Source organism: Alosa pseudoharengus, unplaced genomic scaffold, assembly GCF_046254945.1.
Source record: "Alosa pseudoharengus isolate Yale_2024_CS ecotype anadromous, Long Island Sound unplaced genomic scaffold, YU_APseudo_1.1 YU_APseudo_1.1_scf_23, whole genome shotgun sequence".
Classification (NCBI taxonomy): Eukaryota; Metazoa; Chordata; class Actinopteri; order Clupeiformes; family Clupeidae; genus Alosa; species Alosa pseudoharengus.
The window spans coordinates 20,783,824-20,811,440 of record NW_027468685.1 but is presented as its reverse complement, the minus strand read 5'-3'; the positions used below and the strand labels follow the sequence as shown (position 1 = coordinate 20,811,440).

Below are 27,617 nucleotides of genomic sequence, written 5' to 3'. Positions count from 1 at the left end.
TTTTGTGTAACTGTCTTAAAGATGGCCATCTCAAGATGGCCTATAGCCTATTAGCTCCCTCAAGCCAGTTCCTCAACACTGTAATCTCATGTGTTCTTGGAAAAAAAGAGTTCAACCCTGTGATATAAAACAATTTTACTATTTAAGCTAGTATGATGATTCTCCACTCCAGCCTCCCCACTGAGGGCCTGCTGTTAAATCACAGCACTGTTCCAGCTGGCACTCCCTCCTGACTTCCGGCCCCTTACGGTTTCGTAGAGAAACCCCTTTTCTTATCGCCTGAACCAATCAGTATCGGAGATCCTCGGGGCCCTGGCGGTCAGAGCCTATCGCAGTCTTCAGCCTCGCTCTGGCAAGTATCCAGACTTATAAAGCCTTTGTCCCGCCTCACACGTCTGGCATCTGCACAGCTCATAGTGGTCAGTGGGTCAGCGACGTGGGCGCAGTGGTCTCAGTCACCCATCATCATCTTAGTGTCTGAACTCAAACTTTAACACAGTCGAGCAAAATGAGGGAGATTGTGCACATTCAGGCTGGCCAGTGCGGCAATCAAATTGGAGCAAAGGTAGGCACCCCAGGCAATTAAAAAACTTATGAAATGTTGTACTAAAAAGTATGCTTCTGTAACCTATTTCATTCACTGTATGCGTTGTCATGTGTCATTATATAGGCCACTGTAAGTGGTAAACTGAGTTTAAAGACTTTCTAAGTAGCCTACAAAATTAAAGCCTAGCCAAAAATAGAGACTGAGAATGTACAGACAGAACGGTTACCTATAATGATATAACTCACCCCCTATATTGTCAGTCAGCACTTCGGAGTGAACTTCTTACTCATACTTCACAAATTGTGGGCTGCTAACGGTAAAAATGTGGAGCAATCGTTTCTGAAGATTTGCGGTATGTTAACTGGGCTAAGTAACGGTAACCTATATCATTGTTTTATGTTCAACATATCTTTAGGTGTGATGTAGCCTACTGTAGTCTGCCAGTGTGCCCATTACGCAGAGCTGGTCATATGCATTCAATTTAACCGGCTCTAGTTTAGATAGCCTAATATCTCGTTGCTTCTTTGTCTCATATTAAGCAGTCGACTGATTAAAAAAAAAAAACTTTGGTTACATTATCAGACAAGTTCAGCAGCCAGCTACAAAGAAATGTGAATATGTATGCTAATTATAAGCCAGCCTATGAAAACTGAAACAGAATTTTTCATAAAATATAAAAAAAAAGGCTTATAAACTTCCCCGATGATCGTTTTGGCTGTCACTCGAAACATTCTTATATGTCTGAATATCTTAGGCTAGTCTTTTCAGATACACTGGAAACAGACATAGCAGACATAGAGTTTTATTTCACTGAATCACAAACTTCAGACATAGAGGGTGACATTTTCTCAGACACAGTCACTTTGTCACCTGTGGCTCAGAAGTTGCAGTCCTGCAACTAGCCTAAATAATGAATAAGCTCCGAAAAGCGCAAACGAATGCCCAGTCTTTGTGCCATGTTGCGCGCATAGGCAGGGTATCCACGCATTGCCCATTTGCGTCTGCAACAGCACAAACTGCGTGTCAGTTCCCTACATTTACGAAATGTCTCACTTCGTTTGACAATGACCGTTTAAATGGATGCGAGTGCATGGGTCGCTGCCTCGTTCTCGCTTCCCATAGCGAGTGTCTGTCAAGACAAAAAAAAATCAGTTGTCCAGCGAGGGGGAGGACTGCTGATGCAAAAGGGGAGGACGCCAGCGAATGGAGCAGGGCCACAAAAGACAGGGGGAGATAGACCGGGGGGGGGGGGGTGAACGTGGAGAGGATGAAGTCATCTGAAAGATGATAGGATATGTCGGGCCAGTTGGAGCGAGATTTTTCGAAGTAGCTGTCATTGTGTCTGCGGCTTGTCCATGTGTCCTAGCGGTGGCAGAGAACGCGTCGGATTACCCAAACTGTAAAGACCGCATCCTTAGGAATTTGATTTATGTCGCCACAGCGGCTGGGTTTCTTTAAGCCGTAATCTTACCAAAACACATACTTTGAGCAAAACATCGCCTGCTGAAGTTATTAAATGCACTAATAAAACCAGACGATGAAAAGTAATATGTGTTTTTAAGTCAGAGTTGGTCTCCACTTTGGGCATCGCCTCAGAGACAGGGGACTGGACAGAACATATTAGGCGAGAGGGTTTAAGGGTGGGGGATGTATCACAGGTCGTCAGGTCAGCTGCTTGCCCCTCTTTCTGTGGTCTTTTCACATTGCACCCATACTCTCTCTCTCTCTCTCATTCTCAGATTAGGGTCACTTGACTTGGTATGTGGAACTGTCTGTGCCAGTTTCTTAATGAAGTTTCACCGTAATGCCTTGCCCTATAAATCATCCTCAGTTCTGTCTTGGATTTTGCTGTGATCCCATCCTCCCACTATAGGGAACATCATATAATTGTTCTCTTTCTCTCTCTCTCTCTCACTCTCTCACTCACTCACTCACACACTCACTCACTCACACACACACACACACACACACACACACATAGTTAAAGGAGACCACTCAGTTATGCTCCAATGGACATTCAGACTATACACACAAGCATATGCTTGCACACAGAACTACACAGATAAACCAAGATACAGATTCTTGTCTGTGGTTTCTGTGTCTCTCTAACTTGCTCCCTCTTTTCTCTGTCACGCTCTCGTATACTCACATATGCGATGTAGTGATGTAGTACATTCCACAATTCCACATGCACACACACACACACACACACACACACACACACACACACACACACACACACACACACACACACACACACACACACACACACACACACATACATACATACACAAACACAGATTTGTTGGACATTGTGTAAAAGCCATGGAAGTGACAACAAACAGAGATTTACATTCTGCAGCTGAATCTGGCAGACAGCATGCTGTCTTTTGGCCAGAGCACTCTCATTACCCAGAGGCTCAGAAGAGCTTCCCCATGCATCTAATTTGCAAGCTCAGGGCCATCAGCTCACACACACACACACACACACACACACACACTCACTCACTCATACACACACACCTTCCTAACCATGCACACACGCATACACACACCCCAAACACACTCACTCCAAAATACACATAAGATCGCACACACATCAAACACACTTATTCCCAAATACACATAAGGTCGCACACACGCGCACACACTCAAACACACACACACACACACACACACACACACACACACACACACACACACACACACACACACACAGAGAGAGACAGGTATGCAGGGAAAGCTGCAGACTCTTAAATGTGATTTGAGGCTGAGTGCCCAGAGTCCTGTGACCCGGAGCTGTGAGCAATTATATCTTTCATTGGCTTGGATGGATGCAGGACTGAAGGATGTCTCTGTGCTAGATTCTCTCTCTCCCTCCCTCCATCCCTCTCTCTTCCTCCCTTTCCCTCTCTCTCTCTTTCTCTATTCTTAAGCATTTGTGCTACGTGGCTGTCCAGATGCACCAAGAAATAAACCCCATCTGAGTAGAAAAGTAGACAGTGAACTTTGCACCCCCCCACCCAAATAAAATCCCATCATATGTGCCAGAACATGAGTCCAACTCCTCAGATACTGTTGGCAGCAAGTTTGTTTTATGGCGCGCCTTGCTGTAGACGTTGGCTGTTGTTCCTTTAGTGCAACAACACACAGTTACATAAAGCTGCATGGTATACTGCTCCCCAGAGAGGCTGAACAGGACTCCACTCTGACAGGACATTGATTTACAATGCTCCCCTCCGCTTTCACTCCCTCCATCCTCTCTCTCTCCCTCCGCTGCCTTCTCCATTGATTCTTCATATTTTGTTCCCTCTCCCTCCCTCCCTCCCTCCCTCTCCCTCCCTTCCCTCTCCTCTTCCCCCCCCCCCCCCCCCAGTTCTGGGAGGTGATCAGCGACGAGCATGGCATCGACCCCACTGGCACTTACCACGGCGACAGCGACCTTCAGCTGGACCGGATCAGCGTGTACTATAACGAAGCCACAGGTATCTCATGCGGTCCGCCTGCAATATGGTGGCCTGCAGTTAGTTGCCATTAGCCATTTGCTAGTGCTTGATCCAAAAGAGCCCTATAGGGGGAACACAAAAACAGAAGGAGGGCTGTGATAAAGGGATGAAAGAGATTAATCGGGATAAGTTTCATGCCCTTTAGATGTGTGACTAACTCATATAAACTGTATGAGTGTACACATGATAAACAAGAATAGTGTCTGACATTTGGTTGAGCATAATGGGCTAACCCTTTGCCCTAAAACTAAGTTTTGTGGTGCTCAAAGGTAAGGTTATAGCTATGAAAAATATCTAGTCCTTTAATGAGGTTTTCTTTAGTGAGGTTTATTTTTGGAAATCTACAGGCCCACTACAGGCCCCCTAACAAGGTAATATCCAAAATCCCAAAATAATTTCCAGTTGTTCAAAAATGAATAGGGCTCCAGGGAAAAGATAAGTCAAGTAATTTAGGAGGAGAAAATGTCAATTACTCTATCCTAATTAAGTCTTTACTCTCACAAGAACGAGACCTTTTCATATGAAAAAACACAAGTGCTGCTTTGATTGCTGTTTGCTATGCTAGCAATACCCTTGAGGTAGCGCTGCACTGGATCCCTGCCACACAAAGGAGGCCCTCATTCCCTGCAGTATTGAGCTGGTGTGTGTGTCTCTCTCTTCTCTGTGTCTCATGGAGGTGGAAAGTATGTGCCCAGAGCCATTCTGGTCGACCTGGAGCCCGGCACCATGGACTCCGTCAGGTCTGGACCCTTCGGACAGATCTTCAGACCCGACAACTTTGTGTTTGGTAAGATGATAAAGAATTGCTGGTGTCTGTTTGAAACATGTTAATTACTTAATTTACAAAGCCTGAGTTGAACGTCTTTTCCAAGTGGCTTCACTCATTCCAATGCTCTTCTTCTGTTCTGCTTTTCGTCGTTGGCTGATGTCTCTCCTGTCCTCTGCGTGTCCTTTCCCTTGCTGTCCTTTCATCACACTGTCTGTTCGTCTCTCAGGTCAAAGTGGCGCCGGTAATAACTGGGCCAAGGGCCACTACACGGAGGGGGCTGAGCTGGTGGACTCCGTGCTGGACGTGGTGAGGAAGGAGGCCGAGAGCTGCGACTGCCTGCAGGGCTTCCAGCTCACACACTCCCTGGGCGGTGGCACGGGCTCGGGCATGGGCACGCTGCTCATCAGCAAGATCCGCGAGGAGTACCCCGACCGCATCATGAACACCTTCAGCGTGGTGCCCTCGCCCAAGGTGTCGGACACGGTGGTGGAGCCCTACAACGCCACGCTGTCTGTCCATCAGCTGGTGGAGAACACGGACGAGACCTACTGCATCGACAACGAGGCCCTGTACGACATCTGCTTCCGCACGCTCAAGCTGACCACGCCCACGTACGGCGACCTGAACCACTTGGTCTCGGCCACCATGAGCGGAGTGACCACCTGCCTCCGCTTCCCCGGCCAGCTCAACGCCGACCTCCGCAAACTCGCCGTCAACATGGTGCCCTTCCCCCGCCTGCACTTCTTCATGCCGGGCTTCGCCCCGCTCACCAGTAGGGGGAGCCAGCAGTACCGCGCCCTCACCGTGCCCGAGCTGACCCAGCAGGTGTTCGATGCCAAGAACATGATGGCCGCCTGCGACCCGCGCCACGGCCGCTATCTCACCGTGGCTGCCGTCTTCCGCGGGCGCATGTCCATGAAGGAGGTGGACGAGCAGATGCTCAACGTGCAGAACAAGAACAGCAGCTACTTCGTCGAGTGGATCCCTAACAATGTGAAGACGGCTGTGTGTGACATTCCGCCCCGAGGTCTCAAGATGGCCGTCACCTTCATCGGCAATAGCACAGCCATCCAGGAGCTCTTCAAGCGTATCTCCGAGCAGTTTACCGCCATGTTCCGCCGCAAAGCCTTCCTGCACTGGTACACAGGTGAAGGCATGGACGAGATGGAGTTCACCGAGGCCGAGAGCAACATGAACGACCTGGTGTCCGAGTACCAGCAGTACCAGGATGCTACGGCTGAAGAGGAGGGCGAGTTTGAGGAGGATGTGGAGGAGGATGCCTAGAGGTCCTACAAAATAATGTGTGAAATGGGGTGGGAATGGGGAAAGGAAGAAACATGGGGGTGGGGGGGGGGATACCAAAATTGGTTTAAATTATTTAGGAAATTTTTGTTTACTGGAATGTTGGAGAACGAAATGAAATGAGCCAAAATGTAAACTTTAGTCATGGACGAGATCAACGAATGACATTAGAATGTGATCAAGAAAGTTTGAATGAATGTAAGATGGCAATAGGTAAAGAACACCAAAAAGTGTTATTTAATGACCAAACAAACAAGACCAGAATAAGAAATATCATCTCTTATCACCTTATGTAACTAATGCCTGTATTTGATTGAACAAAAGCAAAGGAAGGATGGTAAGGAGAGATTAGGAAGGAAGGAAGAAAGAAATTCCATTAACCTCCATTTTGTTGTTCCTGTGAATCATGCTTTTTTTTACTTTTCTATGTTTCTACTATTTCTACCTTTCATTATTTCTAAATGCATTGTCAGATTAAGTATGAAGTTCAACGTTGATGGTCAGTTAGTCCACCACATCATCTCATCAGTTAATTCTGTCATGTCCAGTGTTAGACATTCAGAGAGGGCAGAAGTGGGGAATTCTGCCATTGGTATTATATGGCACAAACAATACAAAGCCATCAGAACATGGACCAAAGACTTGATAATGGGACTTGAACCAAAGTCACACGTTCAAAGGCTATGGAGATTTCGCTGAGTCATAACAAGGTTGTCAGATGTGCTCTGGGCTTGTGCAAAGTGCCCTGCCGAACTCGGACGCCAGCCAACGTCTTGGGGGAAGAGGAACCATAGTGCACCTTGGCACATTGAAATTGACAACCATAAAAACACTCCTGCAGAGTCTCTGTACAGTCTGCAATAACATCCTGTCCAATGACAATAAATAAGGAGTCCCTGGCTATAAATGGTTCAACCAAAAAAAGAAAAACGATTAAGGACTTATATGCTGAGCTGCAAAGTTTTAATGTGGTGAGCATGTACTCATAGTTATACAAAGTCACCAAAGGCCACGTTGTGTTACACTTTGCTCTTGATAGTGCTGAAACTCCGAACCTGTGTTCTGTTTTTCTGATTTTCAAAAAAAAAAGAAATCTGTTTACATCTTTTGAAACCCCCTGTTAAATGCAACACAAAAATAAAAGCCCTTTTTTAATAAAATAAAATATCTCTGCAGTGTTTGTACAGCTGACTGGTCATTGTCTTCACATTCTTCTCAGTATGGGGAGTAGCCTGTGTGGCATATTTCATATTTCATTAACAAAGACATGAAACGATGTGAGCTCATCACATTAACCAAACAGGTGATTAAACAGATAATGTTACAGATTGAGAGTTGAAGACTTCCTTGTTCAACAGAGTTCACTTTAAAATTAGACTTACCATTTATAAAAAGGTGCTGAAACCATGTTTGATCGGTATACACACACAGCTGATAACTGATATCTCCCACAAAATTCAACTTTGTTGTTACGTATTTTGTCTTATAAATCACTGTAGATGGATTGGTAAACATGGAAAAACATGCAGACCATATTACACACACACTGTATAAGATACCAAGGAAGATGCGTAATGAACACACAAAAAAACACATCCTACTGAAACATATGTGGAAACTCATTCCAAGATGAAGCTAAATGGGTTTAGCAGAGAATTGTACTAGAGGAGCCACAGTAGAAATACATCTGGTTGGTAGGCTACATCAGGTCATTTGCTCCAATTGCTTCAATTGTTGGGTGAAGGTAACCAGGGATAAGTTTGATGTTCTGACAGAATAGACATAATCCCATTATTCTGTCCCTAATAGGCATGTGATGTTTTTCAGAAGGGATGCAATACAAGCAGATTTCAAATGAGCTATTCTATGAGCTGATCATTAACAATGACTTGGCAGATGGCTGGATAACTCCCTCTTCATAATAAATCCACAGAGACCATTGAGTGTTTGAATAATCAGATAATATAGATAAATTGATCAGGGAAGAACAAGTCATGAGGTTAAGCTGTGTCAGCTTTCTGGTAATGAAGAAAGCTGGGGCGAACACAGTATGCATGAAAGGCAGAACCATCAGCTGTGGTCTGGTTGCTACTGGAAAATAGGCCCATTCCATACACTTATTTTACTGTGAACAGCATAGCAGAAATGCTAAGGATAACAATATTGTAATCCTATTTTATTTTATTAGCCTACATGAAGGGAAGTCTGTTTTCAGTATTCACGTTTTGCAGTTTTGAAAAATGAAATATATGCTTTAGGCTGTTCATACCATCCATGGATTGATGAAGGCCATTCCACACTCACACAAAATCTGACAATAGAACATTTTCTAGACAAGATTTTATATGTAGACTATGCAACGCTATAGCAAAATCTATAGCAAAGAGTAGGCTAATTGTTAAAAGGCCACAACAACCGCACTGGATCTCATGCATTTTCAATGTAGTTTTATATTTATAGTCCATAACTAATTCTGTGATATTTCCAAAAATAAAAAAGGTGTTCGGTAGCCTACCTTATAAGAATATCACATCAAGCCTAGCATGTTTTGCCTTTAAATGTTTCTACAAAACAGACTATAGAAATGTCTCAACATTCCTTGGGTCCTCAATGTTGATACCAAAGTCAATATTGCGGCTACTGGTGCTGTTCTGGATCTAAACTGCTGGTGCTTTCCGAAGAATGACGCTTCTGGCCGAGTGTTGCCGATGTTTAGTAACCTACACGCCGATAGATGCCGAAGCCCCGAAGATTATCCCGATTTGAAACACCATAGAAGTCCCTTATTTGACGGGTTGAGGGCGAGGGAGAGAGAAAAGAATTTTAGACGAAAAACACATTTTGGGGTATAGGCTTCTTGTCTCTTTACCCCAGCCCCGTTTTTTAGGCTATTTGTTTACGGATTATTCACGTTTCACAGCGATTAAGGTAATTATACATTTTAATTCACTAACTGAATAGGCTATCATAACGTAAATACTTTGCCTCAAATGGGTTAAATTATGCAGTTTTCAAATGCTTTTTTTAATTTCCTGTGTAAGAGTGTGATGTTTGTAGGTTATGGGCGTGTTACATGTGATACAGTGATGTGAGGAAAATAGCAACAATGAATATCCTACATTCATTGGGATGGAAATTATTTCATTCATATCCATTACAGATTGATGTATTGATTCTATGATTTATGAAAGTGAACATGTTTATCAGTTGCCTAATTTGTAATATATGGATTTCCATTCATGATTTCATACTTCAGCTTAAATTAGGCGTGTTCATGATCTGTTTGGAGCTGCATGTTACTGTTTGAGAAAATGAGAATACAGTGCTGCATAGGTTAGCCTACCAGACTGCTGCGCGTCCTGCAAACATGTAAAACCAGACTGTGGTTTCAGATGAATGAGATTATTTCTCCCTCTTCTTCCGCTTACTTTGTATAAATGCACCACAACATGCTGTTAGGGATGCCTGAACCCCCTCATCCGTTTCTAATGATTTGCCGCTGCCCGGACCTACCGTTGAAAAGGCTACACCTCTAGGTCTTTCTTGGACCATGAACAATACTTACATAACAAACGAATGAAGGAGATTGCTAGCAGATGGCCATTTTCTATCATAATAGCTGAGTAAGTGTTTGCGTGCATGCCACGGCACTAACGGGAGGCTGGTTCAGGCATCTGCTTGCTTTTGCGCGTGGGATAGCCTCAATTTGTGCGGGGCTATGGTCGTGTTTTTCTCACGTTTTTTATGTGCTAGATGTAGGTTGAGGTGTTTGTGTGAACGCGCCTGCGTACATTTGTATGTGTTTTTAGGAGAAAGTGATGCGTATGCGGGACAGTGTATGTGTGCGCTCACACATCTGTGCCATTCAGATGAATGTGAAAGGGTTCTCTTTAGGACGTCTCTGAATCATTTTCTGGCATCCCTCTGCTGGGACCGCTCTTGCGGGGGAGCGTGACACACCCTTGTCGCACTAGTGAGAGAGAGTAGGGGTGAGGGTGGGGGGCTATGGTTCCATATCAAGAGAGAGCATGCCTGTCAAAAGATAACATGACCGGAAACATGTCAGACCACACACCTCATGTTATGAGGGAGGAATTCCATTATGTTTTTTCCACCTTAAGGTCTTTATTGGTTAGATTTATGGTTTTGTAGATGTTTTAGTTAAGATAGTTTTGGGATCTTCTAAAAGCTTATAAAGATTTATCTAAACTAATTATTTGTCTTACATGGTTCGTATGGTCACCTTACATGGTCAAAGTTTGTATGTTTATGGTTATTTATTCTGTTATTTAAATGTAGTCTATTTAAATTTAGACCATAGGACTTCACTATAAAGTTTAATGTTAATGTATTGTAGGTGCCATTGTTAGTTAAAGACAAAAGCTAATAAACATAAACACAAAATATTTATTGTTATTTAGACCATATTTCTCCAAATGGGGCATTCCTTTGTGCGTGTGGTCCGCAAGCTATCCCAAGTGGTCCGCGAACAGATGTTGTAAAAAATAATATAGATGAGTTGTTTGCAATATTGAACCAACTTGTATGTAAATCCAAAGTTCTGCAATACTGCCTATGTAAGCTATGCCAATTTAAACCATATGAATCCTCTGACACAATAAGCAAGGTGCAAATAAGCAAGGTGGTTCAGTGAGTAGGCCTATTGTGTCTATTAGCTAGGTGGTCTGTGAGGTTTTTTCTAATGGTTAAGTGGTCCTTGGTCTGTAAAAGTTTGAGAAACACTGCTCTAGAGTAATTGTACTTAAATCTGAGATGACCACTAATTCTGATTGCTACCATAGCTTTTAGACCTTTAATCTTTTTTAACACTTCATTTTTAAAGCAAGAGTGTGTAAGTGCTATGGTCATTTTAACCACTTCTTTTATCCAAACTGGGATGCACTGCTGTCTGCGAAATCCTGCACGAATGCCCCTCAGCATCATACAAGCCGGGAGATTCACATTTCACATGGACATATCGGTTGCAAAATCATGTCCACCACAGTGTTGCTTTTTTTCACTCTTGGCATAAAAAGAGGTGCACTGCTCTGCTCTGAGTGAGCAGATTTGCCCGTGTGGGGATGAGAGAGCAGCGGAACTTTTCTCGGTCCAGGCCTGACGCTGCAGGAGGCCGAGCCATTGGCTCAGGATAACAACAAAGATCCTCTTTGATAGCCTTTCCCCGCATCACTGCTGTTTCCCGCCAGAGCGGAAGATAAGGGCACTGCTTAATGAAATGACAGACGAGGAGACTCAAACACTGAACAGTTGAACACATTGTCTTCAGGATCTTCTCCAACACACATCCTCTACATACTTACAGCACACTGCCCCCACCTACCCACACACACACTACACACACACACACACAGTCACTGCTCCACTCCCCTCCCGCCCACACACACATCTTCACTGTCATCACTCACATACATCATACAGTACTCTGCGTGCAATAGTAAGTCCCTTCACCATACTTGCAGTACACTGCCCCCCCCCTCCCCTACATACACAGCACATTATTTCATCAGGAAGCTTCTCCAACACACATCCCCAACATACTTACAGCACACTGCCCCCCCCCCCCAATACACAGCACATTGTCTCATGAGAAAGCTTCTCCAACACACATATTGCACACTGCCCTCTCCCCACATACACAGCACACTATCCCATCTCCCCTGTCATCGCCCCAACACACACACCAAGACCCCTGGCAGTTGGGTTAGCCCCTTGAGCCGTGGATCTGCCCAAGGTTTCTTCCTTGGTAAGGGAGTTTTTCCTTGGCCCTGTTGCTCTTGGGTGCTCCTTGTTGGTGCCCCCCCCCCCCAATCCTAATCCTCCCCCACCTTTCTTATGCAGCCCTTGCCACTTAATGTACTAAACCCCTCTTCTACTGCACTCCCCCCCCCCCCCCCCCCATAAATGCACAAATAGGCTGACACCAGACATAATTTCACTGCATTTCTTACTTCCAGTAACTATATGCATGTGACAATAAACTTCCTTGTATCCTTGTATCTTGTAACACTGCGAGCTGGAGTGTGGGCGATACTAAGAGACTGAGTCCCAACTGTCAGACAATGATAGATGAGCATGAAAGATGGAGAGCAGGGAGAGATCTAGTAGAACTGTTAATCCTCCTGTTGTGTTGGTTTTGTGTTTACAGAAGCACATATACAGTCCATCTGATCAATAAGTATGTGCCTGGACTCAGTTTTATACACTGACCATTTTTTAACCCATTCATTTCTAATGGGCGGTCATTTTTGACCGGAAATAAACATGGGTGTTCTAAATTAAAAAAAAAAACACTCAAATTATTAAAATTTGTTTTGTATGTTCAGATGCCCTGTGTTAACAAAGTTAAGAAGCCTCATGGTAGTCAGAATAAGTTAGCAATATTTTTTAGAGAGAAGAATTGTCAATCGGTCACATTTGGCACGAACACAACAGGAGGGTTAAAAAGGTGCGAGTAAATGAGTTAGGATGGAAAGAGGAAGAGTTGAACATTGCAAGAGCACGAATCCATGTGAGGAAGAGAGATGACGGGGACAGGGAAGTGATGGGGTGATTAGACTGATGGGGATGGATAAAGAGAGAGGGAGGGAGAGAGAGAGAAAGAAAGAAGAGAGAGTAGTTGTTGTAATGGTGATGAGATGCGAAGGAAGTGGACAGAGCAGTGGTCCAGATTCTGCTGGCTGGTGTAAACAGGCCCAGGCCAGCACCTGGGATGGCCAACAGCTTTTCCTACCAGACACAGGATATGATATCATCTCCTGTGCCAAAGTCCATCAGTACTACCAATATACCAGTCACTTTCTGCCAAAACCAGCCAGTCAGCCAGCCTCAGCTTACCAGATCCATGGGTATTGCTCTCAATGACATTGCTGTCTCTGAATAAATCTAATGTCCCACTGAAGCACTGTATTGATAATGTGAATATGTTAATGGTTTGAGATATTGAGCTATTTAGAAAAAAACATGTGGTTCCTCTGAGATTGGAGTCAATTATACCTACATATCTGCATGCTCATCCTTGAGCCCTGGTGAAATCCAAAAAATATGATCTCTTTGAAATGTAATTATGCAAATACTCAAATCAGAGGACAGGACTTTTTCTTCCCACACTTCCATTTGTAATTTGAAGAGTAATGTGCCAGACTACATGCAATGAGCTCTCAGATCTGGCTGTTTCCCAGAATGTAATGTTTATTTTCTTCTTTTGAATTCCTCTTATTTCTCAGGACCAGGCAAAATGAGCGTCCTTAGAGTGGCAGTGTTTGGTACCTTGATCTGCACAGGTAACAGCATGTTTTTATGTAATGTTTTCTTCGAAATTTACCCACAAATACAATTTGAGTGGTGGTCTCACCTACCATCTGTCAGCACTACAACCAACAACCATATTTCAGCGTGTCCTGCATTTATAATCACTTCCCGTAATGGAGATCCTTGTAGCATCTGTAGTAGCAGGATGTGGGAGGACTTAGAAATAGATTGACCTTCGGGGAGATATCAGAGGGGCTGACTGTATCATTTCTTGATTTCACACGAGGGAGCTTGGAATTGTTGGTGAGTCACCACCATCACCAGCTGTTTTAAAAGATACTTAGATGCATTACCAATCTGATCACAAAGCTATAGGAAGCCCACTTGCAGCATTGAAACTATATTTGGAACTATTTCCTAGAAATGGCACACTGAAGTAAAATGGAATCAGAATCCAGGGACGCTGTGCAATCAACTGGCAGCCGTAGTCCATAACTCCGCCATGCCTAGATCTCTGCCCAGGGTTCTGAAAGTGCTTTCATATGCTTAAGCTTTCATGCCAGAGGACTTTGGCACTAAATCCAGATACAGTGTTGTCTTTGCTGCCTGACTGTTTTACATAAAGTTTATTTTGGCTGTCCGCAAAGCTATTTCAGGCCCAGATATGTAGGCCATTGTAAGTTGAAAATGATGAGGTATTGGTGGTGAGTTTATAGGCATTAGTGATGCAAGGAAGCCTCAAGGAACTCCTTATTTCAGTCTTAGTATCTGATTAAACTACTGATCAGATATTGTAAAATGACATTTAAACTTGTCTCTCTTTTCACAGTTGTATCTGCAACCATCAAAGGTATGACACAGCTCCTCTATATATATAATACACAAAAAATCTTTGTAGTTCATTTGCTAGTAGTGTTTTCTTGGTTTTAATTTTGATATTTATATAATATAACATAATAACATAACATATTTACATAATGGCTGCCGAGCACCACCCAGGTGGGTGCTACACATTGGTAGTGGTTAGTGAGGTTCCGCCTTCACTGTAAAACGCTTTGGGTGTCTTGAAAACCATTATATAAAAAGCAATCTGTTGTTATTGTTGTTTATTGATCTTACTACATCCCCCCTCCCTGTCTCTATCATTCTATACCTCTTTCTCTCTGTCTGTCTTTCTCTGCTATTATCAGTGATTACAATGTTTCTACTTTTCTCTCCTGGCCTGTCCATCTTTGTCTTTTTCATTTTCTTCGAACTCTCCCAGCGAAAGAGGAGCATCGGACGGCGTTCTTCGGGGAGGATGTGCACATCCGTGTGCCTTCGCTGGCCAGCACCGACGTGGTGTTCAAGCCACGTGTCAAAGGTCAACCGGAGAAGGTTCTAATGCAGAATGGGAATGTGGTCCACACCCGGGCCACACTCAACACCCAGTTCCTCATCCTGGAGGACGTCGGCGAGGAAGACGAGGGCGTCTACATGATCAAGAACACAGAGGCACCAACCCACGTTCGGCACATCACACTCATCGTTAGAGGTATGAAAGGATCTGTATAACACATAACACACCTTCTTATTATAGAAAATATATTTTGTGTAATATATTTTTAACAATAACAGCTGTGTTGATGTGTGGTTGTTTATAAATGACCCATTTGATGCATTATGTCTTAAGTTATGTTAATATCATCCATTTTCATTTTTGTATGACTGGAAACTGGGAGAGGTTTGACAGGAAGGAAGACACACCATCAGCACTGTTACTGTCACTTTCAATTACCACCCCAGTGGATTCATTTACAACCAGGCTTCCATGAAGAAGTCACTGGGGACAAATGTGTTGGGAGTTGGCTTTTCTGTAACCTCCTGCGAAGATGTAATTAGTCTGTCCTGGCCTGGCAACTCCGGCTGAAGTGACTCAGTGTGTGTGTGCTCATAATTAGTGTCACTGCTCATTGGTGTGGCCTTGAAGCACGTACGCTTTAATTGAGGTTGTGTGTTGTGAGGGAGGGGTGTGCTTCGCCCAAGCCAAGTCACCTGGTACAAATGGCTGCAGAGAGGCAGCCACCATGAGCGCTTGCTCATACAAACCGCTCGTGTAACACAAAACAGTGTGCATTCATCACACTGCTCACCTCACCACGCTACACCAGCGGTCAGGGGCTGCTGACAGATTTGACAGCTCTGGCTCCCCGCTCTTGATTTTCAATGCATCTGCCCCTTTTTCTGCAGCGCCGAGAACTTTTGAATAATGCTACGAAGTGAATCATTAGTCACACATCGATTTCCTCTCACCTCTGGTGCTGCCAGAGAACCATGAGTAACTGCCTTGTATGTGCGGCTTATTGTTCATATCTGATGGTGAGCGAGGCCCTGTTCCGGTTCTCCCCTGCAATGGTATTTCAAAGAGCTGAAAACAAAGGCATGAGGTCTTCAGATGTTTTTCCCAACCCTCTTATTGCATGCCACTTAAGCATGAAGACAGATGGCAGCAGAATTCAGCAGAGTCCATCTGCTCATACAGCATGACGGATCCTTTGCTGGAAATCACAGATGTTTATCAATAGAGGTAATGGCAGTGGTGATATTTCTTCACAAATGGTGGTTTGTGACACCTCATGTTGATTTCATTGTCCTACCCAGAGCCTTAATATGTTTAGTGAGGTTTCCTCTTCACTGTAAAATGCTTTGGGTGCCATGAAAAGCGCTATATAAATGGAATGTGTTGTTGTTTTTGTTGTCATTGTTTTGGCGATAATTTAAATGGTAATTGATACCCAGAGAGTCCTATTTTACCCCCCTTGTTCACCTCTAAAGGGAGGATGAGTTAGGAGTTGCTGCAGTTACTAACATCTTAGATGACGGTCAGTTTGTCCTGCTCTGGCCTGCTCTAAATTGAGGGCTAAAATAACCTTGCTTGGAAAAAAAATGATATGCTCGGTGACGAAAAACATTCCCACGAGGGGCCGAAAATACCAGCCTTAAACACCGGAATCCCTTCCTGAGTGCCTGTTTGACCTGTTTTTTTTTTCTCCCCCGACAGATTGCGCTCTGGAGCAGACGGTGAAGTATGGCGACACTTACCACATCCAGCTCCACGACATCACCCTACCCATCACACTGGAGTTCCGCTACGGCATCGCCCACATCAACCAGACCACCGAGTCTCCCCCTGTGGTGCTCCTGAACCAGACCTCCACCCCTGTGGATGAGTACAAGGGCCGCTTGGCGGTCAGCGCCAAGTGGGTTACCCTCCACCGGGTGACAGGCATGGACGAGGGCAGCTACACCATCCTGGACAGTGACGGAAAGATCCGGATGAGGACCTGTCTAAATGTGAAAGGTGAGTTGATGTATCAATGCTTATTCATAATAAAAAAAAATAAAAAATAAAAAAAAAAGTGAAAGGTGAGGAGGACTGAGTGGGTGGGCAGAGTAATAGGGGGGTGGTGATGGTTTGAAATGGAGTCTACAGAGGGAGGGATGTTCCCAGCAAAAACATTAAGTAGCTCATTAGGCCTTATGCCCACTAAGTAGTGACATTAATGTTTGTGGTGATCTGTTACTGGAGCATAGGCCTCTTAGTTACTCAGTCTCAAAACAACTGATGCATTTGGAGCTTCGTTTCCATGACCACAAATTTATGAGACACTGAGCCACTAATAGCGATGGGAGAGTAGGCTACCATTTCGAAAAACAAAAACAAATTCAAGAGTGATTTATGTTGATCTCTTCTCAGAGCACCAGAACTTTATTCACCTGGAATACGACAAGACTCTGAAGATCAACCTCCACCTGAACTACGACAAGGTCAACATGGTCTACACGAGAGACTCAGACCGCAAAGAACGGGTCATCTTAAACCAGGGAAAGCTGATGCTTCCTGTAGACCCGGTTCTGGATGGACGTCTCTCTGTGGAAGGTTCCGTGGTTTACCTGAAGCAGGTCCGTGCCAGCGACATGGGCACCTTCAGGGTGAAGGATCTGCTCGGCTTCCATGTTGCTGAAGTCCACCTTGAGGTTGAGTGTGAGTAAAATGTCTGATGCTGTTTTACCATTTCATGTCTGACCATCACATTTTGTTGTAAAAGTGGTTGCTATGCTTTTTAGTCAAATCCTTCACCTTTTAAAACTTCCCTTTCAATTCTTTTAATGTGATTGTTTTTAGTTGAATTTTTATTTGATTTTTCATTGCATTTTATTACATTCAAATATATAAGTATCATTACTCTTTTATTGTGTTATTGTTATAGTGTTATTGTTTCATTATTTTCTTCATTAAAATACAGGGTGTATAAGTATTCATACCCCTATGTTGAATTCCCACAGAGGCAGGCAGATTTTGATTTTTAAAGGCCGGTTATTTAATGAATCCAGGATACTATGCATGCTGATAAAGTTTCCTTGGCCTTTGGAATTAAAATAGCCCCACATCATCACATACCCTTCACCATACCTAGTGATTGGCATGGTGTGTATTTCAGTTAGCCTATTAGCTGGTTTGATTTGCATTTGAGCTCAATGAGCATCTCATTGAGAGAAGTTGAATATGAGGTAAAGATATTTAGGAGACACAACAATATGTAAGCAGGTCCAGGTCTCAGCCATGTTGGCTCAGGGAGTTGCTGCACATTATAATGCACATGAGCAGATGAGGTATAGGTTGACAATGAGAGAGGAGAGATGGCAGAATCTTGAGCAGGACTTAACATGCATTAGGATCTGGATTTACAGCCTTTTATGTCTTCGTCTCATTTCAGCCTAATGTCCTCATTCTGTCCGGGCCTATTCATTACGCTCTCACTTCCTGACTTATTCTCCTGCTGTAATTTCATCTTCTAGAACTCTCTTTTTGTCTCACAATTTCATATTCCTCACTTCTCCTTTGTATTCTCATCTTCATTTGTTATGCAGCAGTTTCTTCACCCAGAACTTTTTTGTCTCAGATTCCTCTCTCTCATTTCTCCCTTATTCACATCTTTTTTTTTGCCTCAGCTACAATTAATCTGAATCTGACTCTGGTCTACACTGTCACTAAACCTTTACCATTCCTTGACCTTCTCTCTCTCGCTCCTCATCCTCATCTTCATCTCCATGAGGTTCTTGCTGTTTCTGTGGCAGACATTTTTCTACAGGCAAAGTTTAATCACACACATCCATGTATTTTAGGTGCAGGATCAAAAATGTTTAAGTTCAAAGAAAAGTGAAGACACCGGAGAGCTCCCATTAAAGTTTTTTAATTTTTATTTAAAGTGACGTTTCAACCCCCTTACAGCCCTTCCTCAGACTTCAAACAAGTGTTACACAGATGCTCTTTTTAAATTCCATTTCCCACGTGATTACAATTAGGTTGCAGGATCCATAGTACAATCAATTCACTTAAATACTATCAATTGAATAACTATTGCACCATGCCCTTGTACATAAACAATACAGACACAGATACAAATATACACATAATCGCAAGTACATACAATATTTTCTTAATTTTGGGTATATAATCTAATATTCAATCCACACTTCAGACAACAATATATTCACATATTCTTCTACCACACTTTCACTCTATTCGGTGCAAAATATCTATTTTTCTTTGTATTCACTCTGCCATTCTGTTCTCTCTCTCTCGCTCTCTCTCTCTCTCTCCTGGCTCTCCTCTCCCCTCTCAGCCTACAAACTTCCCCCTCTGACCGTGGCTATCCTTGCCATGCTGGGCCTGGTGGTTGTGCTACTGCTGGTGTGTCTGCTCTCCTGCCAGATCAATGTGCGCCGCCGGGCTGAGAAGGCCAGGAAGATCGCCCTCATCGCTCAGCAGGCTGGCAAAGGGGAGGGAGACACCTTCCGACAGGTAAATGGCTGCCTGCCAGCACAGCTTTGTGCCTGCCAACCACAAACGCTTTTATGATATATATGGAAAATATTGCATTGTAATAGTATGCAGTCTGTTATTGCTGATAAGTGTTTATCATGACCCAAGCAATGACACAGTGCCAAGGTTAGTGACCACTGTTATGTAAGCCAATGCTGTCAAAGCAATTTATTTTGGTGTTGAATAGCATCCTTATGGACTGAAACAATATATGGTCAGACAGTGGCTCTAGTGCCAGTGTCATTCTACTGTACAGAGAGGGGCTTGATCTTAGCAGATACATTGTTGTTTATGTGTCTGCGTGTCTATCTGTTAGTGTTGTCTATGTTGTTGTGGGCGTCCTCACTGTCGACCTGAAGTGGACCAACATCCTGTACAGTTTAAATGTAAGAGATGTTGGATGGATGACTATAGAACAAATCACATTGCATTGTACACTCTCTCCGACTAAAGCTATCTTACAGACTAGCCAAATAGCCCTACACCACTGAAACCTTTCTGTCATAATGTCTAGTGTGGACTGTTAGATGTTAACCTGCTAGACTTAGTGTTTTTCCAATGACCATCACAATCATGCTCATATCTACACATCCATGTAAGTGTGTGTGTGTATGTGTGTGTGTGTGTGTGTGAGAGAGAAAGAGAGAGAGAGAGTATATCTTCATGTGCATGTATGTATGCATGTGGCCTATTTTGGCTGTTGAAGGGATGCTGGTGTCAGCTGTGTGTGTGAATGTTTGTGTGCGTGAGTGTGTAATGTATGTTTGCGTGTGTGTATGCACGTGTATGTGTGTGCTTGCTTGTTAAATGACTTCACTCAGCAGCTCTCTGCAGCAGGAAGCTAGTTAATGGTTTGCCTTGCGTTGCATCTCTCCCCTCTTAAAGGCGCGGATGGCGGAGCCTCTGTCCGGTGAGAGTCCTTGCGTGCGGCTGTCTTTCTCCCATAGTGCTGCTAAGTCCATGGATCTGTATTCGATGTTTGTACTAATGCTATTACGATGGGTTTTTCTTGTCAATGTGAAGTTGTCCTTGCGTATACCTCTGGCCTTCCCACCCCCCTCCCTCCATCGGTGGTTCTTAGTCTGTGCCATCCATCTGTTCATGGTTCCCTCTCTCCTCTCATCTCCTGGCTTCTCTCGAATCTCGATTACTACTGAAAAGAAAATTGACTAATGCAGCATATGGTGAACTGCAGGTGTTTCATCAGCAACCCCTGCAGTTGAAGCTATGGTACAAATAGGCATACAGATGTGTTAAGTCCCTTAAGGTGTTCCCTTTGCAAACACACATGCACATACAACCTGTTAGTAGCCGATATTGTGGACAGTGGTAAGGTAACTATGTACTATGTGTATGTGTGTTTTGTATGCATATGTGTGCTAATTTGTGTTTATTGCTGTTTGAAGCTCTGCCCTTCTGTTTGCGTGTTCATGAGAGAACAAACAATTTCTGTTTTTGAGAGAGTGTGTTTACGTGTGTTTGTGTATGTGTGTGTGTGTGTGTGTGTGTGTGCTGTGTGTGTGTGTGTGTGTGTGTGTTTCTGTAATCGTCTGTGGCTTGGGGATGTTAAAATGTCTAAAAGATGCTGATCACGACTACTTAAAAATTCTCATTTTTATAATCTCAGAACTCCACCTGCTCGAAGACAGCAGCAGAGATTTATTGATATTTGAATGCCTCTTTTCACAATTAATTGGCTGCCTAGATAAGTGTCTGCCTTCATAAACAAACAAAAAATAACAACCTTCACTTCCTGCCAATTCCTCTAACCTTCCCGCACCTCATAAACATGTAAATTATGTTTTCAATAAACCTGGCCAAAAAACAAGTGGGGGACATATGACAATCAGATTAATAGATAACACTCCGAGAAAGACATCTGCTTTGTCACTGACTCAGTGATAGACAAACAGGTGCGTGAAACAACATCATCAACAACAACACAACTTGAACTAATGGACAACCGCTAAAAAGGAGAATTTATAATTGTGTATCAGCCCCATAAGCGATTGTCTCTGTTTGTCTGTGTCTGTGTTACTGTGTCTGTTTGATTTTGTCCAGTTTTTGGAATTGTGTGGAGTTTCAGTGTGTACGTGCCATGCATATATATTGTGACAATGTGAAGGTCTCAAATAGTTTGATAGTATAAGCGATTGCCAGCAAACTCACACTAACTTAGAAATAATTAGTTTCCTTGGAAGCATGGTGATGAGATTTTGGTGTTTAAACCTGAATGGTTTAAATGGAGCCTGCTTGGACAACTGTAATGTAATGTTTGACCTCACAAGCCACTTATGCTCTCAGCGGTTACTGGAAACCACAGTGTTGCAATATATATCTCCTCATAAGGTTATCAGTAGCCGACGGAGCTCGGTGTGGGGTACGTGTATTGTGCTTCTTGTGTGTGCTTCTTTGGTTAGCCTTTACATGACCTGGCAGACCTGAGTTGGTGGCAGTTTCATAGCTTAGGGACCACAATGATTTGAGTTTTTAACGTATGTTGATGTTCGTCGTGTCATGGTTTACAGGTGGTTCATGAGGCCTACACAAGATTCACTGAAGACTCGATTACCCAGTCGCAGTGGGACCAAAACACGGACAACACAGAGGTTGAAATTAAGGTGGGCCACTCTCTGATTGTATACCAGTACTCTAGACACCACAAGATGGTTGTGCTTTACTCTGTCAAGTGTATGTTTGTGATTAAGGATTATGACACTTCAAATGCTGAACAAGCAGATTAAAATAATCTTGCTAAAACTATTCACAGTGATACCGTGTACCATAATTCCCCCTCTATTATGGGATGATAAAATTTAGAAGTACTGTGCATATTTCCAGAACTGACTTAACCTGCCGTAGTACAATGTATCACAAGAATTGAATCTCATAGAATTACTACAGTATATAGAGGATTATAGAAGTTAGTTTTTTCCAGAACTGTAACCACAAAATTCCTTAAATTAGGCAATCTAAAGACATCTACCTGGTACAGAAACATACTTCATCTAGTCATTATAGTTGTGGCCTCCATCAATTTCATGTTATTTTATCTATCACCAACCTTTGTCTTTGGTCAGGGTCTTGAAGTGTCCAAGGCTGGCCGCTATCAAAGTCTTCTCTCTGACAAGAACTTCCTGGAGATGAGTGACTCCGGGGTGGAGTTCACCTCCTCCGGGCTTCCACTAGACAGTGACACGGACGTGCCCATGACCTACGGCTCCAACAAGCCGCTCCTTGACTCGGTCCACTCCGACGGTTTCGTGACCGCTCAGCCCACCATCGCCGAGGGCACCGAAAGCAACTCGCGCACCCCTGACTCCATCCTGAGCGGCAGTCCCGCCAGCCTGCCCAAGGCCAACGGCCAGCCCGACGGTAACCTCATGGAGACCATCATCCCCGATTCGGCCCCCAGGGGCCCCGAGGTGGATGGCGTTGTGATCCCGGCTCCCGCTGGCAGCCCAGCTAAAGAGCCCAGCACTGATGTGGGGCCTGCAGGCGAAGCAGCTTCCACACCATCTGGTGCTGTTGAGAATGCCACAACTTGAAGAGCAACTTTGTACAGTAGAAACACCACAGAGAGAAAGGAAACATAGAAATGTATCTACATACCACTAACCACTTAACACTTTGACAATCCCTACTCCCCTACCCCTAACATGCAACTATATAGTCATTACTGCTTGTTTTGCTGGAGGCGTAAGGGCCATCCATGCTACATTTCATATTTGGACACGTTTCGATTTAACAAATGCTTAGCGCTGAGCTAAACCCTAACCCAGAGGAACAACTAAAAAAATATTCCAACTGAACTCACCTAACTTCTAAGAAACACATGAGCATTAAACATATTTTTGCACAATGCATGCATTTGAATTAGATTCAGTCGAGATGTCTCAGCTGACCAAGAGCAAAAGACTAGTTTGGAATGACTGTAGTGCATGCAAGTCTCTTGGACAAACAGTCACAAACTTGAAAGTGTTGTATAAATATGTATCAATAATTAACATTGAAGGTATACCTAAAATACATTTTAAAAATCAGGGGTTACCCAACATAACATAACACACAACATTGCATAAAAATCCATTCCCTTTAATTGAAATGACCAAATAAATCATGTAAAAATCCATTATTTATAGCCACAATTTTGAGTACAATAGCATTCATGTAATCCATAAAAACATTAAGAAATCTGAAACAATTTGAATCAATCATCTTAAGAATATCAGGCCGGAAAAAAAAAAATCCCGACAACAAATAAAGAAATACCCCAAAATCTAGACATACTGTATATCCTTTATGAGGTGGTTTGGAAGCAGTCTGGACATGGAAATGTCGTCTTTCTCCCCATCTCAGAAATGCACAAGCTTCCCCCAGCTCCACCTGACTGAGAGCCCATCAATAATGTATGGTTTCCCCACAACAGACCAGGAAATGATGGGTCGGGAGTGAGTGTAGGCCCTTCTGTCTTTCTGTGAGGCTACAGCTCTGTGAATGGTTGCAGCAGCAGCTCCTTTGGCACCTGTGTAAGGGTAGACCAGAGGCTCTGCTACTCTAAGCACTTTATCCTAGGGCTGACATGCATGTCTGGAAGAACGAGAGAGAGAGAATGAGAACAAGAGAAAAAAAGACAGAGAGAACGAGGCAGGCCTGGCAGCTTTCCCTTCAGTCCAGACTGTTCATCCTCTGCTTTTTTGTCGCTTCGTTTCACATGTTTTCGAGCTCATCCATCAAGGATGGCATCTGCTCTCTGATGCCATCCCCCTTGGATATGTCATCAGTCACCTCATCTGCCCGGCTCAGCACGTTTGGAGATACAGCATGGGAACCTGCAGAGAGTGTCACCATCCTACGTGCTGGTCACTCTCTCTCACACTTTCACAACAGTGAGAGAAGGGAGCGAGTGTCAGTAGAAGGCAGGACAGACATGTTTGCCTGTGGATTTCTTCACCGCCGGTCTTGATGACTTGAACTAGTGGAGATTGACAGGCGAACTTGACAAGTGACTGACAGTTGTCCACCCAGTTCGGGGCAGACCTCACCAAAGGTAATCCGTCTGTCTACTCTCTGGAGCCATTGCAGCGTTCTTTGCATGCCCGTAGAAGAGCTTCACTTTCAGTTTAGACAACTAAATGGAAGTGTGTGTCAGAATTCGCCCACTCTAGGAGAGATGAATGTATGTGAGGACGTGTGCAACAACTGAATGTCATTGTATAGTGGAGGGAATGCTCATATGTCAATGCTTGTACATCGGTGGTGGCTTGCAAATTGACATATAAATTATTAATTGGTTTTTGAATGAGCCCCATTAACAGCGTAGTGTGGTAGAGTTTGTTGCATTTAACACATTTCATGCTCATGCTTAAAACAGTATTGGTAGAAGTCTGCCGTAGTTGATAAAACAACACAGCATCAGTGTGACAGCTACATTTTAATTATCAGAAGCCTTTTTTCCCACCTGTCATTTTTATTTTTCTTACCAGTGGCATCTTTCAACCACTACACAGTCAAGAATGACCCCAGAGGCCAGAAATTATTCACGGAGGTTGACAGACACATTATCTATTTTTGGTTGATGCATGTGTTCCTTAGTCCAGATTGTCACAACACAGAGTGGCATCTCACTTAATCACAGATCTCCCTCATCAGCTTCATTTCATCTAGCAGCAGCTCCGGAGAAGAGCATTCTCTCTCTCCATCCACCATGGCAGCAAATGAACCACTTGCCCAAGGCCAAAGTCATTCCTAGTCTCTCTTGGGGATGACCGTCCCCCTTCCTACGCCATCACATCTGCACAGTCAGAAAAGTTTTGTATGAAGATTAATGATAAACAATTGGTGACTATGAGGGTGCGAGACTTACAGTATAACGGGTCTCTTAACACAGAGTGGTAGCGCCACACTGGCCGTCAGAGGGCCAAGTGCACTAGAGAAAACGAGTAAGATCTGTGGGGAATATTGCTACCTCATAACTTATCTGATGTCTGTGGAGGAGATCAACAGAGAGCACTAGGACTGCATGTGTGAGGTCTTAATGAAAAAAGCACAAATAGTAGGAAGAGTAGCCTTTTTTTTTCTCAAAACTAAACATTTTTGAAATGATGTAGCAGCTAGTGTAAATACATGCTAAAAGTTTAATTCTAGTTCCGAGTTAGCTATGTTTTAATCAATCCTGGGCATTAATCTAACTTGAAAATCTAACAGGTATAGTAGTAGTACAGTCAAGTAAATGATCATCTGTACTTATTTGCTTTTATCTAATTTTTTTATTAATGATTTGTGGTAATACTTTCAAGCAGGATAAGGTTGAATGATACAGTAGCCTAGCTTATATTCTAAAGGCTACCACATGAGAAACCAACCCAGATATCAGTGCCTAACTTGTGCAACATCCAATCTGATCTATCCCATTCTTGTTTTAGTATATATGGAGGAGTCAAACCCAACTTTAGTGGATTTAATAAGCAATAGAGCAGCAGATATCAGTGGCTTGCAACCTACACAGGGTAGAAGCATCATGCAGTGAAGCACAATTAGTGTACACCCATGACACCACCACATTACCACAGCCCTTGTCTTCACTCATGTAAATAGAAACAGTGCATGCCAGTAGTAGTAGTCTTTCTTAATGCAAGGCTAATGCAAGATAATTTTCTATTCTATGATTGTTGCATTTTATTGAATGATTTAATCTGACACCAGTGAGGAAGGAGGCATTCTGAGAAACCCCTAAGACAGAATGAGAAAGCACACATTATTTTCCCAATGTCTTTATCTTTCTTTCTCTGTCTCTCTCTTATCCCTGTTCTTCATCTCAACTATACATTATGCACATAATCCTCAAAGCATATTGTAAACCATCTCAACAACATCCACCGTAACTCATAATTTCAGCAAGAGAATGTTTTTGTTTTTGTATTACCAGACAAAAAAGTATACACCATAACTAAGAGTATTGCTACAGCTATGATTTTTACTATGCTCTTTTAATCTTTTTTGAAATGCTGTCCAACATATACAAAAGACTTAATCCAGCATGCTGAACCGTAGTTTGCCTGATAGACAGCAGCCACCATGCATTGCACTGTAGGTATTGGTTTCTGTCCATGCGTACTGGGAAGTTTGCTTCGGTGTCAATGGTACTATACTGTAACTCAAGCTGACAAAATGCATTCGTTTACCCCTTGAGACACAAGTGTGTTTGTCCTATTTTCATCAGGACAAAATAGTTTCACTTTGAACAGAATCTGTCTAAACACCTTCATGCCGAATTGGGTAGTTCATGAAGTCTCATTGAAGATTAGGAAATGCAATTACAAATTCAATAGAAATATATCAAGGAACAAGAGAGAAATCATCCCTCTGAAAGGACTGGAAACATGTACATGCCGATTTGGATTTCAGCCCAGAAAGCAATGAAAGATCAAGACCATTCAGGTGTAGTGCAGTGACAAGATGTCCTTGCATTTCATGGTCAACGGGTTTAACAACATGGTAGATGTAGGCTACTGTGCAAGGCTATGCAATATCCCTTCTATGCCCCAAGGGAGGCAGTCGTGAGCCGCACGCCCCCCTCAGGTCTGTCTTGAACTGACAGACCTCAAGTGGAATCATGTTTTTTCTTCCATTTTGCAGGCCATATGCAAGCATCCTATAGCTTTACAGTCTCATGTTTCATACATTAACCTAAATAACAATACCCATTCTTGTCAGTGGCTGAAAATAGTTAACAATTAGGTATCACATATGTTTGATGTATGTATGATGCCAAAAATGAAAAAAATATTTAGAGTCAATGCCTTAATTGTGGAAATATTTGAGTGTTGAGTCTGAAAACCAAGTAGCCTAGGCCTAAGCTGTCTCTAAATGCATGAATTTAATGACAGGATATTGTTCTCTTCACCGTTCAGTAGATAGGCTATTTATGAATTTTGTTTAACATGTTTAGAATTTACTTTGAATAGGCTACACATATACTCATTCTGAAGAAGATGAAAAAAAATATGGTATCATTGACTCGACAACACTTCTCAGTCATGTATAGTTACCTTTTATATGCTTGTTTTAATTTACTGATGTAAACTGACTCTTTATAAAAATGCCTCTTTAAAGATATAGGCTACTAGGCTTAACATGCACAGTTTTGTAAGATGTTCTTTCTTTTATGAATGAATTCTGATTATAATAAAAAAAATCATTTTGACAACTACCAAGACTGTTGTATTTTCTATAAAGGTTTGTGAGCATGAACCTTCGCTTTGTCAGTCAAACTGGATAAAAAGCACCTGCCAAATAAATAGCCAAAATACTGCCCATGCCTGCTTCAGCTTCAGCTAGTGGTTCTCAAACCTTTTT

General features: G+C 43.0%; 2 protein-coding genes across 2 annotated transcripts; both read left to right on the top strand.

The window, feature by feature from the left end:
- The first annotated feature begins 416 nt into the window (after nt 1-416).
- On the top strand, nt 417-7,304 carry LOC143140859 (tubulin beta chain). The gene is made up of 4 exons (XM_076301983.1): nt 417-565; nt 3,924-4,032; nt 4,730-4,840; nt 5,049-7,304. The coding sequence occupies exons 1-4, from the start codon at nt 509-511 to the stop codon at nt 6,104-6,106; spliced, it is 1,335 nt and encodes a 444-aa protein (XP_076158098.1). The 5' UTR covers nt 417-508; the 3' UTR covers nt 6,107-7,304.
- A 1,672-nt stretch (nt 7,305-8,976) lies between these two features.
- Nucleotides 8,977-27,471, top strand: LOC143140857 (uncharacterized). Its single transcript, XM_076301982.1, has 9 exons — nt 8,977-9,052; nt 13,369-13,425; nt 14,223-14,243; nt 14,658-14,927; nt 16,434-16,733; nt 17,130-17,417; nt 19,060-19,238; nt 21,788-21,880; nt 22,340-27,471. Exons 2-9 carry the CDS (start codon nt 13,380-13,382, stop codon nt 22,805-22,807), a joined length of 1,665 nt encoding a protein of 554 aa, XP_076158097.1. The 5' UTR covers nt 8,977-9,052; nt 13,369-13,379; the 3' UTR covers nt 22,808-27,471.
- Nucleotides 27,472-27,617: the final 146 nt, after the last annotated feature.

Bases quoted from the DNA above. Each gene is read 5' to 3' on its own strand.
- LOC143140859 (XM_076301983.1), top strand. From the start codon at position 509: ATGAGGGAGATTGTGCACATTCAGGCTGGCCAGTGCGGCAATCAAATT. The intron at 4,033-4,729 runs GTATCTCATGCG...TGTCTCATGGAG, and splicing joins GTACTATAACGAAGCCACAG to GTGGAAAGTATGTGCCCAGA. The intron at 4,841-5,048 runs GTAAGATGATAA...TTCGTCTCTCAG, and splicing joins ACCCGACAACTTTGTGTTTG to GTCAAAGTGGCGCCGGTAAT.
- LOC143140857 (XM_076301982.1), top strand. From the start codon at position 13,380: ATGAGCGTCCTTAGAGTGGCAGTGTTTGGTACCTTGATCTGCACAG. The intron at 13,426-14,222 runs GTAACAGCATGT...CTCTTTTCACAG, and splicing joins TGGTACCTTGATCTGCACAG to TTGTATCTGCAACCATCAAA. The intron at 21,881-22,339 runs GTGGGCCACTCT...GTCTTTGGTCAG, and splicing joins ACACAGAGGTTGAAATTAAG to GGTCTTGAAGTGTCCAAGGC.